This window comes from Oryza sativa, chromosome 3 (genome assembly GCF_034140825.1).
Source record: "Oryza sativa Japonica Group chromosome 3, ASM3414082v1".
NCBI classification, from domain to species: domain Eukaryota; kingdom Viridiplantae; phylum Streptophyta; class Magnoliopsida; order Poales; family Poaceae; genus Oryza; species Oryza sativa.
This window is the reverse complement of record NC_089037.1, coordinates 35270596-35289410: the sequence shown is the minus strand read 5'-3', so window position 1 is coordinate 35289410 and position 18815 is coordinate 35270596. Positions and strand designations below refer to the sequence as shown.

The window sequence follows — 18815 nt, the reverse complement described above, 5'->3', positions numbered from 1 at the left end:
ATTATAATCTTCCAGTAATTCAGCTGCACTTCTTCAGAAGCGCATGAAGCTGAATTACCAATTCTGTTTTGTTCTGAACCGAGGTCAAGGGGGGTCGGAGTTGTAGTCTCCGAAGGTAGTGTATTTTCCTTTCAGTCTGCTCCCGAGCGAGGTAGGTTCGGAACCCGTTGCACTCGATCTGGTGGCAAGAAGAGATGCATGCAATTCCCGCTGTCATCTGTCCAAAGATCTCAGAAACAACAGATGTTTACCCCGAATATTTTCCCCTAGGGCTTGATCTGATTAGACACTTCTTATTATCATCACGGCCATGGTTTCCCACGGGCTTGATCTGAAGTCTGAACCAAAGGCTGAATTATCTTTGTAGAGGTCAGGGGGTTCGGAGTTTTAATCTCCGGACCCCTTTGAATTTGATCCGAGATGCATGCTTGTAAATTTCTGAACCAAGGCCTGTCAGAAATTCAGAAGCAGTTCAGATAACGGCCTGAAATCAACTTATTATGAAGAAACAAAGAAAAGCTAGTTGTATTTACGAATTTGAGAGCCTTTTCTATTTGTTTTTTCAGCCGATTTTCAGTAGCGTCGGCTGCTCTATCTACTTGCATTGCCTGTTTCAGAAACACCAAACCTCACCAAACGGCAAGCACTACGTACCGTCCCTGTTCACTGGCCACCTGCTCCTTTTGCCTGTCCAAATCCTCATTCTTTCCCTTTAGCCTTTGCTTAGACTCTACAGAAAAAAAAACGTCTCCTTTTCAATTTGTTGGTAGTACATGTTTTCTGCTTTACGATATTGCTTTCAGTACACCATGTCCTACAATATTGTAAAACAAAAAACGATTTGCTGTATGTTTGGTCTATCACTTTTAGAGAACATGCTTGAAAGTGATGATTTAATTAGTGGATAGAATTTAGGTGCACCAAATGCTGGCAATATGAACCGTGGAGTAAACGAGTAAACGACCCTCACCTAAAAGAAGTTTAAAGGTAGTCACAAGTAACAACAGCTAAAAAATTCTCTCCAGATTTTCAGGCATGACGTGAAAAAGATGGATTAATCGTCCTGGCTTACAAAATTAATCCACACAAAAACAGAATTCCAACCAAGAGAATCCTGTCTAGCTAACTCTAACCAAATCTTCAGTCTAGCAGCAGTAAAACGTAAAAGTTGTCAAGAAAAAAAGACGCATCTGCCGTACGGTGCTAGCACAGTGAACAGTGATGAACACTGCAGGTCTGCAGCAGTAAATTGTGGAGGAAAAAAAAATGTTGTTTGTTTTGTAAAAGTTTTGGATTTGAAATTAAAAATGGTGGCCTGAATTCGTAGGGCAGGAGAAGGTGTGTCCAATGTCGTCGTCCCTACGGTGCGGTTGTTGGGGGATAGACATAGTTAGAGCCGCTGTCCCTGCGTTATATCTGAACCAACCCTCCATCTCCTTCACTAGCCTTCTCTACCACCCTCACTCGCGAGCTCGGCTCAGCTCAGCTCACCTCGCACCCAGATCCCAATGCACCAACCAGCCATAATGCAGCGGGCTCTCGCCGTCGTCGCCCTCCTCGCCGCCGCAGCCGCCATCGCCGCCGCCCAGGTACGCACGCGTAGTGTCAACTTCGTGTACGTTCTTTTCCCGGACGCATGCATGCTGATGCTTTGGGCAACAATGCAGGGGGAGTCGCCGGAGTTGCTGCCGTTCGCGGTGGGGGCGGCGCCGGAGGGGTGCGACGTCGGGGAAGGGGAGTGGGTGTTCGACGAGGCGGCGCGGCCGTGGTACGCCGAGGAGGAGTGCCCCTACATCCAGCCCGACCTCACCTGCCAGGCTCACGGCCGCCCCGACGCCGCCTACCAGCGCTGGCGCTGGCAGCCGCGCGACTGCTCCCTCCCAAGGTAAGCTCATCCACCTCCTCCTCCTCCGGCCAGCCATTGTCGCCGCCGGCGACCACCACCTCGCTTGCTCCGTGAACAAGGATAGAATCCAATGCGCGGCTTTACCCAAAGAAGCAGGCCGTGACTGTGACTTTGCTTTGCTCAACTGCAACGAGATGCAGGGGGGAAGGGGCAGTTATTACTGGGATTTAATTATGCTTTTTTTTTTTTACAAAGGGGTTAAAAAGAGAACGGGTTTAACCGTGGTATAGGAAAGGAGATGGGCTGCATCTCGACTGCCGTGCTAGTTTGTGATGACATCCAGGAAGGACGCCAATAATGCATTGTGCAGTAGTAGGGCATTGCATGGAAGGACAGCTGGTAGGTTAGGTCATGTCCATGACAATTGTAAAAGTAAATTTACTTCCTCCTAGTACTAGCAGTAACAACAGGAGGAGGAGTACAATTTTCAGTTCATATAGGTGTGAGCATTCCAAGATCCATGCACTCACTGCACTCACTCAATGATCAGTGCACATTTGCAGTAACTGATACTCCCTCCATCCCTTAAATAATTTAAAAATTATTATTTATTTTATTTATGACTTACTTTATTATCCAAAGTATTTTAAGTATAACTTTTTGTTTTTCATATTTGCACAAATTTTATTGAATAAGACGAGTGGTTAAACCATATAAGTAAAATATCAAAATCCCTTATATTGGGGGGACGGAGGGAGTAATAGAATCACATAAATGAAATGAGTTTCATTAGCTCTAGCAGATTAGGCAGATGACCCATGCTACCAACTCTCCCCGTGGTGATTATTTTATCTGCATGTCTTGGCGTCTGCACATCGTATGCCTCTCTTTAGAGGAAAGATTTCATTTTGTGATGATTCACTCTTGGAAAGTTTGGTTTCAAAATGGAGGTTTCAGTGAAGGAAGTAGACAAACATGCACCGTGTGGTCCTCATACGTGCCAGATATTGGTTGTTTTGGTGGGTCAGCCGGTCAGGTATCCATCATGCAGTGGACTCCAGCCTTGTCGAGTCAGAACACTAAAAAAAAGGACTAAAAATTGACCACAAATTTTGTATAATCATCTTTAAAAAAGACGTAAACATGTTACCAGATGCAAAATTCCAATGCAAAGATTTGTTTTTTTGATTGTTTTCCTTTTGTCTTTCTCAACCGCTATGTGGACTGCTAGTACAAACAAATTTCATTATAAAAAAGTATTCATTCCGTCTTAAAATAAATTTAAATTTTACCCATCACATGCATACCAATAAAAATAAAAAATAGAATACTCCTATTTTATTAAATCTCAATACAATTATTTCCCACTTTATTTACTCACAATACATTTATTTCCTGCTTCCACAAACTTCGATGTAACGATTACTTAAAAAAAATTTATTTTGAGACAAATGAAAAGAGCTAGAAAAGAGCTAAAAAGAATGAAATTATTTTTTGATGAAAAAAGAATGAAATTATTATAGAAGAGAGTATTTCTTTTTACAAAGAGTCATCTGAATTCAAGTTTCCATGGGAAAGAAAAAAACATCATCTGATCTGATCACTCTGCACTTGGTTTGCAGCTTCAACGCGACGGGGATGCTGGAGATGCTGCGGGGGAAGCGGATGCTGTTCGTCGGGGACTCGCTGCTCCGGGGGCAGTACACGTCGCTGCTCTGCCTCCTCCACCGCGGCGCTCCCGGCGGCGGCGGCGGGTCCAGATCCTTCGAGACGGTGGATTCGCTCAGTATCTTCAGGGCCAAGGACTACGACGCCACCATCGAGTTCTACTGGGCGCCCATGCTCGCCGAGTCCAACTCCGACGGCGCCGCCGTCCCCGACGACCGCCTCATCCGCGGCGCCCCCATGAACAAGCACTCCTCCTTCTGGAAGGGCGCCGACGTCCTCGTCTTCAACTCCTACCTCTGGTGGATGACCGGCGACAAGATCCAGATCCTGTAAGCTGCTACTCCCTCCATTGCAGGTTTCAGGTTATAAAACGTTTTAACTTTGGTCAAAACAAATTGTTTTAAATTTAATTAAGTTTATAGACAAATATAGTAATATTTATAATATTAAATTAGTTTTATCAAATCAATGATTGAATATATTTTCATAATAAATTTATCTTAGGTTGAAAATGTTACTACTTTTTTGAAAAAAATGATTAAATTTAAAGTAGTTTGATTTTGACTAAAGGAAAAAACGTATTATAACCTATAAAACGGAGGGAGTAGCTAGCAAATACGGATTCATCCATGGCGTGAACGATCGATGGATTCGTTTGTGAGATTGTTTGTGTGATCTGGTTGGCAGGAGAGGCGCGGACGAGGACATGAGCAAGGACATCGTGGAGATGGAGGCGGCGGAGGCGTACAGGCTGGTGCTGCACCAGGTGACGCGGTGGCTGGAGGGCAACGTGGACCCCAAGAGCGCGCGGGTGTTCTTCGTCACGGCGTCGCCGTCGCACGCCGGCGCCGGCGGCGAGTGCTACGACCAGACGACGCCGGTGGGCGCGGCCGACGCGGCGTCGTACTGCGGGAGCACGAGCCGGCGGATGGTGCAGGTCGCCGGCGAGGTGCTGGGGGCATCGCGGGTGCCCGTCGGGGTGGTGAACGTCACCCGGATGTCGGAGCTCCGCCGCGACGCGCACACGCAGGTGTACAGGGAGCAGCGGTGGGCGAAGCCGACGGCGGAGCAGCTCGCCGCCGACCCGAGGAGCTACGCCGACTGCACCCACTGGTGCCTCCCCGGCGTCCCCGACGCGTGGAACGAGCTGCTCTACTGGAAGCTCTTCTTCCCCGCGCGCGACGAGGCGATCTGACCTCATGACGTCACGCCGCCGCCATCGTCGTCGTCGTCGTCGTCACTAATCGGTGTAATCTGCTCCGTTCCCGCCATTTCTTTTCTTGGCGATCGATGTAATCAAATCTCTCTATACTTGCTCCTCTTCTCTCCTCTTCTCTTTTTGAACGAAGTGAAAATACAGAAGCTAGCATTATTTGCTTGCATGTGTACAAAATCCACGATCTTGCATCAAGATTAACTAATGTGATCACCAATTCAGGATCACTCTGTTGAGCAAGAACCTGGAGTTGCACAGATGTTTTTGGATCTCACATCCAGAATTGGAGGTTGCCTTTTGATGGGCCGAAATTACAAAAACAAGGCGGGCTTATGAGGCCCAATTATAGAGATTATTTGGGCCATAACGAGAGGGGTCGGAAACTAAAAATCCGAATCCCTAATAAACGAGGTCAATTTTCTTCGAATGCGCGTGCCACTATATCGATGCAATTTTTTTTATTCACGCCATACTTTTTTTGTTTGGAATAATTGTTATCAGTTGCTTCTTAATTGCGGGAAGCAAGAACTCTGGTCAATTCATGGTAGAACTCACCAACTCTCTCTAGTCTCCACCTTACTGTCTAGTGGCTGCTGCAGTGTCTCGTCAGATAATGAGATAAACATGTTTAATGCTGGAAAAAAATATCATGAAATTAGAGGAGTTACAGACGCCTATCTGGTTATCTGAAGACTCTGATTTCTAAGCTGTTCAGCCGGGTATTCGACAGTTATATGATCTCTACTCCAAACTGATGCTGACTTCAGCAGATAAGAAGAACTGTTCATGTCGATGGCATGAACGGTAGTAGGTTTACACCTCCTCTCCGTTGGTTTTATTGTCACCATCATTTCGTGATGTGATTCGGTTAAGATCGAATATAGTAGACTGATGATATGAACAACGGGATGCATTCTTCTGAACTTTTGTGTTCAGCAAGCTTTTCTCGCCTCAGTCTTGGAAGGAAAGGAAGATCTATTTGATTCAGGTTTCAGTTGTGCTGTCAAGTTAGAATTGCTTGTTTGTGGCGCTTGCTCTAGTGCTTATCAATGTCATAACTCATAAGTACAACCTTGACAAATTTTCTTGAAAAGTCGGAACAAAGATAAGGCCTGGTAGTAGATATTCAGGCCTGGTTTAGTTCCCAACTTTTTCTTCGAACTTCCAACTTTTCCATCACATCAAAACTTTCGTACACACATAAACTTTTAACTTTTTCATCATATCGTTCTAATTTCAATCAAACTTCTAATTTTGGCGTGAACTAAACACACCCTCAGCCATTCTGAAAACAACATGTTCCATGTTCCAACCATAGACTGACAGGCTGACATGCATATATTGGTTCATAACTTCTTTTTCTTTTCCTTTTTTGAGGGACCAGTTCATAACTTCATAGTTAGTCCTTCCTTCTGATAGCACAGTTTTATTCATCAGAGTTTAATCAAAATCAACAGATGAGAGTAGTAAGGAGTACTTTGGAGGTTGGCAGTCAAGTTTCGCTACAGAAAGAAACTTAAACAATCACAATCCAGGATTTGCTAGTGAAAGTTTTGCACAAGTTTTATTCTCCAACACGATATTGAGTACCAATTGATCACCGTCACTCTGTTGAGCAACAACATGGAGTTCAGTTGTGGTTGGATCTCATCCAGGAATGGCTTTTCGTTGGGCTCAAATTATTGGGCCGTTTCGAAATTTATTTAGTGTTTAATCACATCAGGCCTTGAGGTCAAGGGAACTCCGAACCTCCAAAGACGTTTTCTTTTCCTCCTTTTATTTGCATTTTTCTTCAGATGGAAATGTGAAAGGCACAGTTTCAGGTACTAGTGTATACCTTTTTAAATAATGGAAGCTTTATTAAGACTCAATCAAATACACCAAGACGACACATTCCAACTGAGCTCACCCCTGACCTCTGCATAAAATGCACACAGCCATAAAAGGACAAAACAAAAACCCCATCAGAAAACATAGATATTAGTGACTATCAATCCGTAGACTAGATCGCCACCCATGCTCCTAGGTAACTGGACGTTTGGACTAGTGTATACCTGACAAAGGCATCATTTTGCATCAAGGTTGATTAAATCTTGTAATCGTTCTTGAGCACCAATGTGATCATCAATGCACAAATTCAGGATCATTCTATTGAACAAGAACCAGGAGTTGCAAACTTGCAGTTGTGTTTGGATCTCATCCTTCCTTCGGAGTATTATGATATCTAACTTCATACGCCGCCCTGATCAATCAAAGCGTAAGGTGAGGACAAATTTAGTGGTCAAACAAAGAGAACGTTGCCAACAAATCATTTTAGATAGCACCAGTAATGTCAGCTTATATATATCTAGTAATATGCCCGTGCTAACCGCTACGGTGCAATTCAATTTGTCACACAAGGCACACGTTGACCGCAGCCCATTGAGAACATAACATAAGGGCGTGAATATAAATCCAAATAACAGTTTGATATGATACAAATATCAAAGTAATAGTTTCATAATGTATATAACAATTGTTGGTCATCGCGTTAACATCTTCTTCAATATCTACACGGGACGACTACTAAAATTTACCAATGGCAAAAGTACATATTTAGACACAAGTGTTAACATATAGTATGAAACAGAGCAGACCATGAGATTGATGTGCCAGAAGGATTAAAGAGAACTATATGCTCAAGTGGAACTTAAGTGTGCATGTTGTGCTGCTGAATATAAATTTGTCCAGAGCCTAGTGAAAAAAAAATCATAGCATTTATGTAAGATGACAATGTTATCCATGCCCATTAAGACATCAACAAGCAACATATATTTTTACAGAGCACTAAATGATTTTATTTACACACTGTCAATCATGCCATGTAAAAGCCAACAAGACGGTAAGATCACCCAAATCCACATCACATACTTCCTAGGATCAAACACATATCGCATACAATTTTTTCCATGATGTTTATGTAGTCATCAGGAGTGAGGCCAATCCAATTTGGAGAAAGTTCTGTGCGACTGATCCAGTTGCAGTACCTATACCAATTTTGTTCACCAATGTGACTGGAAAGAAATTGGTACAGCTAGTGATCCCTCAAATAGCTTCACTTGTGTCTGATATGAGCCAACAGTACGAGTAAGGATATAAAACAGTTATTAGTAAAACGTGATGGCTGAATATAAAAGCAAGGGCATATAAACAATAAATTTCAGTATACGCTCCAGGGCATATAAATAATAAACTTAAGTTTGCACTCCACGCAAATAAATGACTCAAAGTTTAACAGTATACTGAAAGTTATATCAGATTTGAGTAAGAGCTGCTAGCATCGGTTGCTATCCTAGCTAAATGTACAAAGAACAATACTCCATGCGTGTGTTTAGCTTACTATCGCATAGCTGTTTTGAGAAAGTCAGCAATTTGTCTCAACATTGAAACTATCACAGTTAATAGGTCACATGGGAAATAAATCTATTTTCACATTAAATAAATAAAAAACCTCTCACATTCAATTATTAAGGAGAATCACTAAGTGCATTTATCAGGAACATCCATTGAAAAGGACTATTTGCAGGAAGCTGTAACCTACTAATTTATGACATGTACAAGACACAATACAGATTGGACCCCTTAAGTTGTACACCTTGCAATAATAACCCAATATAGTAAAGGAATCAAGGTGGGAAGGGACATTATTTTCAGCATAGGTTGCAACAACACATTGACCAGAAGAGATTAATGTGAAGCATGTAAATTCCGCCTGCATTAAAATATTTTGCTTCTCCATGTTAAGTATGGTGGTTTGGTGAGAATTTCAGCTGATAATTTTCTGAGCGAGTAACCCAGTCATTCATCTTGGAACAACCCAGGTTCCACCACATGGATACAAACTTCATTCAATTCGTTATGTAACATAAAATTTACTGAAGTAATTGATCTGATAATACATTCTGAATTCAGCCAGAAGATATGAACAGGAGTACATGAGTAGGTAATAATAGGAATAGAGACATACCTGATTTGAGCAATTCCTTCTGCACAAAGGGTGCCATGAAGAAATTAAACACCTAATCTGCAGCTCTGAACAGAAAAGATCTTTAATTAAATTAAACGTGGGGTTCTGCAATTTCTTACCGGCGGTGGAAACCAGACGACAGGGGAGGTGGCGGTGCAGAGGTTGCCCGCCGGGGTTGCCGGCGCAGTGTGGAGCTCAATTTTCTAATAAGATTCAAGACACAATCAAATCACTCAAGTACTTGAATTGAGTTCTATGCTGGCATTTAAGTGCTCAGAGCACCAATGCTATGGAGCTCCTAAATAAAAAACACAACATTTTCATGCGAAAAGGCATATAAATATGCTAGAACAGTATTACCATTTATACTAATTATGCTAGTCCAGATCAAATCAGTGCAGGGCCATTATATGCAAAGATCAAATCACCCGTCCAGTCAGTAGAGGGTTAGTATATATATGTAAAGTCTACATAGAAGAGTAGAAAAGTATTAATAAGGATTCAGTGGCTGCAAATATTTTGAATTCTTGAATCATATAGACAAATATGGGTAACGAGACACTCTTATTTGAGTCTAATAATTGTGCCTAATATTTTCTCAGATGATTATCAGTTTGCAGATCCAACTTGTTGAAAAGGCTTAGCAGCTTTGACAAAGGTTCATGTAGACCAGTTACTGGGAAAGGGTCTTCAGTCTTATGCACAATTACCGAGCAAATCAACAAAGTTATGAGAAATGTGAAAAAAAATAAACTTCTTATGAGCTGTATTTTATAGCTCAACAGTACTGCCAGTACTTCTGTGTAAGATTGACTGGATAATGGCTGCAATTTAAGGTCAAATTTTACATCAATTAAGCATTTCACCCAGATCAAGACCAGTCCTATAAATCTGGTCTTGATCTGGGTGAAATGCTGGAAAAATATTTGGCCCATAAATCTGAAACAATGTTGGCCCAGTTTTAGATGGCTATCGGTATTTCGAATACAAAGTCCAGCTATGTTGGCTTTACAGGGAACAAGTCCGAACGTAAATTATGCAGTTAACCCACAATAATAAACATACAAGTGTATTACTATGGTTTCCCCAAAAAGTGGCCTGTAAAATGCCATGGAACATATAGTATTCACCATTTGGGAAAGCGAAAATAAACAGATAGTTGATATGTATGACTGATAGCATATGTTCATATAAACACCGATAGCACACCTTGTACATATTAACAATAGCAGAAACAATAGGTCAAACTGTCTTTACCATCACTGCATGGGACCAACGAAAATGGATTTCCAGATTGAAACTACAAAGCGGTCTTTTTGTTTGAAGCTATGGGACCAAAAGCCCAGTGTTCTCGATGCAACTGTATGATGAACTGACAATAATCAGATAATGCAGTTACATATGAAACTACAAATTAAGAGCTCACCTCGTCGATCGGCACTGTCAATCAGTCTATGACACAAGTACTGCTCCAGTTATCTCCTTCCTAGCTATCCTGCACCTCGGCAGCGAACTGCAGGCATATCTACATGATCATGACCTTTGAAATGCAGCGATGCTATTAGTATAACTTTATACTGAGATTTTGGAGTCTTTTCATCAACCGATTAACAATTGCAATATACAAGTAGAAAATCATGCTTATTTACCTTTAGAACAACGGTCATGAGCCACTGAATTAAATTTTCTGAACCTCTCTTCCAATCTTCCAAATTTTTTTCTATTTTGTCTTCTCTCTGTTTTTAACTTTTTATTTCTCTTTCCATCCCTCAATTTTTTTTTATGCTCCTTCCCCTCCCTTAAGGCTGGAGCTCGTGACTCCCATCCTCTCGCGCACGCTGCGTCGTCGTCTCCCAGCCACACCATACAAGCTGCCGCATCAGAGCTCTAGCTAGCCACAAACACATCGTCAAGACGTTAGCTAGCTAGCTAGGTGGTCGGCAGGAGCGACTTGCTGAGGAGTCTATCGTCGTCGTCGTGGCGGCGCGGCGAGGAGCAGCTCGGTGCGGAAGGCGTCGGCAGCGACCTGGCAGCAGGGATCGGTGGCGGCGAGGAGCAGCTCGGTGTGGAATGCATTGGCGGAGACCTGGCGACAGAAGGGCTTCCGGCGGGGGGTCGGTGGAGGGCGAGCTGGCAGCGGGGATCGGTGACGGTGAGGAACAGATCGGCGCAGAGGGCATCGGCGGCGACGTGATTCCTGCCCGAGGACGGATTCGATGACGACGGAGTGGGCGGCGATGTAGACTGCGGCGAGCCGGCACCCTTGACGACGTGCGGGGCAGATCGGCGAGGCTGTTGGGGAGGGGAGCGCTGATGGCGGAGCAGTTTCCGGCGTCAGCGCGTGCGGGAGCGGGATTGGGGATGCGGCGCTGGCGCAGGTGCGAGTGGGAGAGCGAGAGAGAGAGAGAGAGGGGAGGGGTGCGCCGCGATTGAGGGAAGTGGGAGGTGGGATCGATCTCAGCCGTTCGGATTTCACCGAGTTAATCTGGACCGTTCCATGAGGAATGAAAGAATGAGTGTAACGGTTGATATCATCTTGGTGAAATCTCAACGATCCCACCTACCTCAATCGCCGTGCCCGTACGCCCCCTCCCTCGCGCCGCACGGCCCGTCTCCCTCTCTCTCGCTCTCCCACTCGCACCCGCGCCTCTCACAAATTCCGCTCCCGCACGCGCGACGCCGGAAACCGCTCCGCCATCAGCGCTCCCCTCCCTATCAGCCGTCGCGCCGTCCTCTGCCTCACCGATCTGCCACCGCCGCCGGCTCGCCCTCCACCGATCCCCATCGCCTGTCCTCCGCCAGGATTCACGTCGCCGCTGACGCCTTCCACGCCGTTCTGCTCCACCGATCCCCGGCGCACGAAGTCCTCCCGTCGCCTGCACGCGTTGACGCCGGAAAGGCGGAAATCGCTCCGCCATCAGCTGTCCACCTCTTCAACCATCTCTCCTCCGTCGCCGACGCATTGGTGCCTCAGCCCCTCTCCACCCCCTCCCATTCCAAAACCTAGCCGCTTATTGCTCAAAATTATAATGGCGCCGTCGTCGATTCCCCACCACCGGATGGTTGTCGACCATTGCGCATCCTCGCGGTGTCCTCCGGCCGTTGCCGCCGCCCGAATTCGTGGCCGACGCAGCGTCTCCCCGGTCCCCAGCGCCGCCGCCAAGATCTCCATCGGGCTAGCGCCGCCAGTCCACGGACGACCCCCAGTCCAAGCTCCTGCCTCGTCGCTGATCCCCTGTCTCCAGAACCCCGCAGTCAAAAGCATCTACGCTGATCCTCCATCACTCTGTCTGCAGTTGAATGCACCGATCCTCTCCAGATCACGGCGAAAAGCGCTCGCTGTTTAGATCACAGCACTCAACGTAAGACACTTCTCCCTTCTTTTTTAGTATATCTTTTTCTTCATTCTGTGATGTCAAGTGCTGTTATATATACACATATTTCAAATGTCTGTGACAACAATTGGCAACACAAAAGTTGTCGACACAAAAGGAACACCGACTCCGTACCATATTCTGAGAATTTTCCTTGATCCAAGGAGTCTACATTTTGCTGACTGGCTCACGATTGGAATTTACAGTTGTTTTGATTGTATAGTTTATTGTCCTAATATTCAAATATAATGCAATGTAATATAGACCACAACCTGTACAGACTATAATTTCAAATCATATAATATGCATAGTACACAATATACATTTTGATGATTCATTATCTTGCAGCTTCAACTCAATTATAATATTTGAGGGTCAAGCATATGAGACGATTAAAGACTATCTTCACACATTTCAATATTTCTTTATAAATTTACAGTAAGACATTGCCTTGCTTTGTTAGGAAAAATTACAATAAGACATTAACTTGCTTTGTTAGGATAAAAAACAACATTTATGCGACATCGGCAGCAGTGATCTGCCGTGCGTGACCCCGCCGATTAGAGACATCCTGTTCCCATATCTGCTGTTTCCCATCGACACCCAGTGCTCCACTCAGGTCTGATCCCAATCCGCTGCCTGCTCCACTCCTTTGATTGTTATTCCCCTTTCTTCCACATAATTGCACACTTAGGCAGATTCAACCAAATTTTGTTTTTCAGATATATTGTGATATAGTGTTACACAATGAGAATTCCTCCTCACAAATAAATGGCTCCACGTGCTTCTGTTTTCTTGGAATGCTATACGTTAGTTTTTAGATGCAGCGATTAAGCGAGTATAATCTGTGAGCTATCTAAGTAGGATATGACTTAATTCGTGCAAGGTTAATCGCAATAGCAGCCATATTGTAGATTAGTATTCTTGAGAAATGCCATATAGGAAATGGATCATTTCACCAATCATATCATTTTATTCCTAGTTTCAATAGTAAGGCAATGAATCTGCATACTTCATCATGTTAACAAGCCGGCCCAATTAACTACTGATCAATATTTTTTTTGGAAAATAAATTTCATTTAATAATGCCATGGATTGGAGAAGGTTGAGAAAACAAATTACTAGACAAGATTCGGTGGTATCCACTTTAGACTTCTTATTGGCAAAGTCTTGAACATTTTAGGTTTATATATTTTGGGATGAAATGCTAGGCTCATATATTTTTTATTTGCATTCTCCTTCTTACCCTCTGAGTAAATAACTGAAAATAGATGTTTTAGCTTCTTTTCAATTCTCAGAAATTTCGCTAATTTTCACAAGTTCAGGAGATCGTCGTGCGTGACTTGCCTATCGGAGACCTCCTGTGCCCATATCCTGCTGTTTCCCATCGACATCCTCAGTTCATCATTACCTTAATTGAAGGTAAAAGCAGTTTCTTCTCTTTTTTTTTTCCTGTTTTCCTTGAGTGATTGATATGAGCAAATATTCTTTTTCTTTTTTTTCTTTTGCATCTGTGCATGTGGATTTACTCATCTGAAATACCCTTGAGACTTTGACTTCTATATATTCCTTGCAAAGGGGAATAATGTCTGTTTTCTATCCTGACTCGTTTGGTTGTCTCTCATATACAAGGGAAGGAATTTGCAAGAGCTGTAGCCATACTACCTTCTCTCCAATTATATCGGTTAACAGAAAGATAGAACCATTATTCCATTTTGCCACACAATCCCAACAGGACAGATCCCGGAGTTGCTCAGACTTTGAGGATTAAAATACTAACTTTGTAATTTCTCACATCATTATTTTTCCTTCTGTGAAACAACGTGAAATTAAAAAATGGTGAAAAAAAGACAGATTCCATCCCCTGAGGTGGAAGGTGCGTTAGTGCATCACACATGAAATTTGTACTTAGCTGGAACCATCAGGTAAAGACTTAAGAGCTGTTAAGCTTAATAAAGGAATTCAGTTGTTGAATAAGCAGGTAGATCCTGACCTGTGGATTAGTACCTATTTGTGTGTTTATAAGATGAATTGATTGTTCATATGTTACCGCGAGTTAATTTGGAAAAGAAATGAGCATAGGGTGAAAACAGCAGAGTTATTATTTCATTTGCACTCTGAATGAAAAATAAGTAAATAACAATTCAATAAGAAGTTATAAATGCAACAAATTGATTTACCTCTGTACATGATTCAAGATTCAAGTGCAACAGCTAAAAGGTTTCTTCCCCTGGTCAAAATAGAGTGAATCTCAACAGCCATGTATAATACCAACGTTCTACAGTATTCTAAAATTAATCATCCCAATGTTTTCTTTTGATCAATGGTGTAATCCTACCAATTTGGAATTGGGATACATCGTACATCCAGTTTGCATGTTCTAAGTGTGCACATTTCTTACTCCCTGGCCGCTATCACAAAGCTTGACCAGTATAAAAGTCTACGACATAACTGTAATCTTATTTGCATACTTTATGAATTCATTCCTTCTCTGTTTGCAGGTTGGTACGTAGGCATGCCAAAAATCTACCATCATTTGATTGTACAACCTGTAAATAAATATGCTGGAGATGGAGTGATCAGAATGAATAACAATGTCATCCATCAGATCGCCTTTGGCTTTGAACAAGCTCTATGAGATGGTCAAAGATTTTTTAATCTTCTGCTTACCATTAATTGGTTACCTGATAGGAGCCAAGGTCACAGTAATAGAGGGAGGCTTAATGAATATTCCCTTGATTGAATTTTTCTGACTCCATATGTATAATAAAAAGTTAGTATGGCCATATTATTTGGGTATAACCCTGTTAGGAACCCAAAGGCATAAAATTCAGACTAGGGAAAACTGCTCCCCTTTTTTCTAATATAGAAATACTTCCAGCTGGAAGCTGCTGGTCATTTGTTAGTATATATCTTGATGATTTTTTCCTCTATTGCTACTTTCCATTTTTATAGCAAATGAAATAAGTTACTAAGATACGCCATACAGTCAATATTATTTTTGAACTTGTTTTACAGCCACAACAAATTAATGGAATAACTCTATCATTCATTTTTTGTATGTGTGGACATATATTGTTCTATATTGTACTCCCTCCATTTCTACATATTTGACACCGTTGATTTTATAGCACATGTTTGACCGTTCATCTTATATAAAAACTTTTGTGAAATATGTAAAACTATATGTATACATATAAGTATATTTAACAATGAATCAAATGATAGAAAAAGGATTAATAGTTACTTAAATTTTTAAATTTTTTGAATAAGACGAACGGTTAAACATATTTAAAAAAGTCAACGGCATCAAATATTTAAAAACGGAGGGAGTATATTAAAGTGATTGGATATAATGGTCGATGCCCTCGATATCATAGTATTGTGTTGTGCCTTAAATATATTTATATATGATCTGAATGGAATTAAAACTTAATTGGATGGATTCTAGAAAAGTTATTTTCTCAAACATGAAATTTTAACAATTTATTAAAAAAAATTATGACAACGTAGCGTTAGCACGGGTATATTACTAGTGATGAGTGAAACCATTTGTTGAACTATAGGGTAGATTTATGATGATTTTTTATCCAGTTTATCTGGCATTACATGTTGATAACCGGCAAATCTTTTCTGAAGAATAGTACTATTACTTGCAACAGCTACTGAGCACCAAATTATAGTCAGTGAGTCAGGATGGCAACACAACAATTCAAGCTCCCTGCTACCCTCTCTAGTCTCCACCTTACTACAGTCTAGTGGCTGCTGCTGTGTCTCGTCAGATAATGAGATAAACATGTTTGTTTCCTGAACTAATGCTGGAAAAATATCATGAAATTAGAGGAGTTACAGACGCCTATCTTGGTTATCTGAAGACTCTGATGTTTAAGCTGTTCAGCCGGGTATTTGACAGTTATATGATCTCTACTCCAAATTGATGCCGACTTCAACAGACAAGAAGAACTGGTCGAATCGGAGGGCTGGCCCTCGTGCCGCTCATCCCCAGGGCGGCGACCAGGCGAGCGCGCCACCGCCAACCTCTTCCTCTCCTCCCCTCCATCTCGCTGCCACTCGAGCGGCCGCCAGCAAAGCCGGGGACGCAATGATGACGGTGGCGGGGCTCCCTACCTCCTCTCGCGGGCGCGGCGGCCTAGGGCAGTAGACTCGCTGCTCCGGGGTCAGGACTTGCTCAGCATCTTCAGGGCCAAGGACTACGACGCCACCGTCGAGTTCTACTAGGCGTCTAAATATTCGATGTGACATCTATTTTTTTTCGTAAACTAAACAAGGCATTTGACCAATATGAAAACGATATGTAACGGAGGGAGTACATTTCAACACCAAACATAATAGTAAGAGATATCATGGGTGGACAAATACTAGTAGCAGCAGATAAATAACACAAGAAGAAGAATAAGCAGCAGCAGCAGCAGCTTCTTCTCACAAAGAGGGCTGGAGGAGGAAGATCTCTTGTGCTCGGTTTGACATGAGGTAGCAGCGCGCCTTGTGCTTCACAAGGCGCAGCTGTCCTTCTTCTCCGGCGACGGCGACGACTTGGACAGCCATGAGGAGGAGGGCGAAGCGCGTGGGCATATTAGAATAGCCGTATTGCTCGCCGAACTCGACGATGATGGTCCAGCCGATGCACAACCTGCCATCTCCCAGGTAGGCCAGGCTCGCCGGCCCATGCGGGAAATATCCCCGCTCCAGGCACTCGCGAGGGTACGTCTCCTCCACCCACGCGTACCTGGTCACCGGCGCCGCCGCCGCCGGCTCGGCGGAGGGGACGTCGAAGGCGCAGAGGCAGTACCTTGTCCGGCACATGGCGAAGCAAAGGTTGAGTTCGGGCACGAACACGGCGCGCCGCACCCATGGAAGCTCCCAGTCGCCTACCTTGCGCCACGCCATGGCATTCCCATGGGCGGTGGTGTCGAAGGAGTAGGTGCCCCTGTCCGGCGCGGACACCCAGATGCGCGCGCCGGCGGCCACGAAGGCCGTGGTGTTGCAGAAGATCATCGCGGGGGCCGGACGGACCATGGAGAAGTCGGCCGGTGGATCGGGCAGCGCGCGCCACGACCAATGGCGCCGGCGCCGGCCGCCGGACCCGGCGACAGGGGTGGCGGGCGGGAGGAGGACCTGGAAGCAGGGGTCGGGCTCGCACGGGCGGTTGTCCATGGCGTAGAGTCGGGTCCCCAGCAGGATGAGGGCCGTGCCGCCGATCGTCGCGTGCCGGAGCTCCGGACCGTTCGACACCACGGCGGCGGCGGTGTCGTAGAGGAGGGTGCGCTTCTGCGTGCTGACAGCGACGACGTTGGATCCGACCAGGGCGAAGTCGAGGCGCTCGGCGCACCGCTCCAGCGAATCGAACGGCGCGATTGGAGGAGGTAAGGCCCTCATCGTTGCCCAATCGTCGTCGTCGCCGGCGTCGGCGAACATGGGCTTGAGATTTAGGGTGAAGACGAAGTATATGCCGTTGCCACCAGTATCCAGCCTCTTCTCATCCACCACGAAAAATATGCGATTTCTCCTCCTCCCCTTGCTCTTCTTACGCTGCTGCTCGCTTGCGCCGCCTGATTCCATCTGCCCTGCCCTGATGAATCGGTGGAGACGGCGAAAATGCTTTGGTACGGGAGATGCAGAGATCAACCAAGAAAGACGTGGCAGATTATCGCCTTAAAAAAGTTTACTCTATTTTATCGACATCATCGCTCCCTCACCGACATCAGCGTGGCGGCCGCCAATCCGTTCCGCAGTGGATTCCGACTCTCTGTTTGAGTTCCCTGCCGACGGAATCAGAATAGGACTGGGAGAAAATAAATACTCCCTCGATACCAAAATATAGTAGTAAGGATATCTACAATCAAAACTAAATTAGAGTGTTCTCGCTAACTGAGGATGATCTCCGGAAAACTCATCTCTTAATGGCGGACACTCCAGATGGACTCCTCAAAATCTAGAGTAAGTTGGAAGAGATACTCCAGCCTACAACGGTTATCCTAGACCACAAAACCCATGTATATTTTTACTACCCTACCCCTAATCTCTCCCTCCCGCACAAAATCTCTCTTTTTTCGCCGCCGCCCCTCCACTTCTCTTTTTCTTCGCCTCTCTCTCTCTCCCTCTCGCCGCCGCCGTCAATCGCCTCTCTGTCGCCTGTGGCCACGAGGAGGACGAGTAGGGCCACCTCCCTCTCTCTCTCATCGCCGCCCATCGCATCCCTCTCTCCCGTCGCCGGATCTAGGCCCCCCGCGGCCAGATCGGGGAGGAGACGTTGGCGGACACGGCGCTGGCGGAGGAGGCCGGGGAGGGAGGTTGGCGGCGGTGGCTTGGTGCATTCGGACACTAGTATAGTAGTGTCATAAAGGAGTAGTGTATAGCAAGCGCTTCTAACTGCATCAAGATTAACTAAAATCCTGTGATCTTGAGAAAATCAATCTTGGATTGTTGAGTACCAAAGTGATCACCTGTTCAGGATCACTCTGTTCAGCAAGAACCTGGAGTTGCAGTTTGTATTTGCGAACTTTGGATCTGATCCAGGAATTGGAGGTTGCATTTTAGTGGGCCGAAATTAGAAAAAGAAAAGACTAAGGCTTTGTTTGCAAGTTTGGGCACGAAAAACGGAACGGTCTATTAGCACGTGATTAATTAAATATTTGCTATTTTTTTTAAAAAATGGATCAATATGTTTTTAAGCAACTCTTGTAT

The 18815-nt window shown here is 44.4% G+C and overlaps 2 protein-coding genes and 2 long non-coding RNA genes across 8 annotated transcripts; 2 read left to right on the top strand and 2 right to left on the bottom strand.

Annotated features, from left to right (window-relative positions):
* The first annotated feature begins 1440 nt into the window (after positions 1-1440).
* Positions 1441-5080, top strand: LOC4334574 (protein trichome birefringence-like 33). The gene is made up of 4 exons (NM_001418924.1): positions 1441-1589; positions 1668-1885; positions 3469-3843; positions 4202-5080. Exons 1-4 carry the CDS (start codon positions 1509-1511, stop codon positions 4707-4709), a joined length of 1182 nt encoding a protein of 393 aa, NP_001405853.1. The 5' UTR covers positions 1441-1508; the 3' UTR covers positions 4710-5080.
* A 1704-nt stretch (positions 5081-6784) lies between these two features.
* Positions 6785-11130, bottom strand: LOC107280356 (uncharacterized). 5 transcript variants are annotated; one of them, XR_010740307.1, is made up of 7 exons: positions 10386-11130; positions 10163-10276; positions 9994-10096; positions 8856-8939; positions 8737-8755; positions 7757-7834; positions 6785-6972 (listed from the first exon to the last, which is right to left on the bottom strand). It is a non-coding gene; the product is annotated as an uncharacterized lncRNA (long non-coding RNA). The 5 variants fall into 5 exon arrangements; XR_010740309.1 differs by lacking the exon at positions 6785-6972 and adding an exon at positions 9097-9203 and having other exon boundaries at positions 7618-7834; positions 10386-10962; XR_010740306.1 differs by lacking the exon at positions 6785-6972 and having other exon boundaries at positions 7618-7834.
* Positions 11131-11361: 231 nt separating this feature from the next.
* LOC107280358 (uncharacterized) lies at positions 11362-15022 on the top strand. The gene is made up of 4 exons (XR_001544370.3): positions 11362-12098; positions 12610-12729; positions 13436-13532; positions 14612-15022. It is a non-coding gene; the product is annotated as an uncharacterized lncRNA (long non-coding RNA).
* Positions 15023-16402: 1380 nt separating this feature from the next.
* LOC107276675 (uncharacterized) lies at positions 16403-18521 on the bottom strand. The gene has a single exon (XM_026024042.2). It carries the CDS (start codon positions 17688-17690, stop codon positions 16551-16553), a length of 1140 nt encoding a protein of 379 aa, XP_025879827.1. The 5' UTR covers positions 17691-18521; the 3' UTR covers positions 16403-16550.
* Positions 18522-18815: the final 294 nt, after the last annotated feature.

Excerpts from the sequence above, each read along its gene's own strand:
- LOC107276675 (XM_026024042.2), bottom strand. The coding sequence starts at position 17,690 with ATGGAATCAGGCGGCGCAAGCGAGCAGCAGCGTAAGAAGAGCAAGGGG.
- LOC4334574 (NM_001418924.1), top strand. The coding sequence starts at position 1,509 with ATGCACCAACCAGCCATAATGCAGCGGGCTCTCGCCGTCGTCGCCCTC. Across the intron at positions 1,886-3,468 it reads CGCGACTGCTCCCTCCCAAG|CTTCAACGCGACGGGGATGC; the intron begins GTAAGCTCATCC and ends CTTGGTTTGCAG. Across the intron at positions 3,844-4,201 it reads GGCGACAAGATCCAGATCCT|GAGAGGCGCGGACGAGGACA; the intron begins GTAAGCTGCTAC and ends TCTGGTTGGCAG.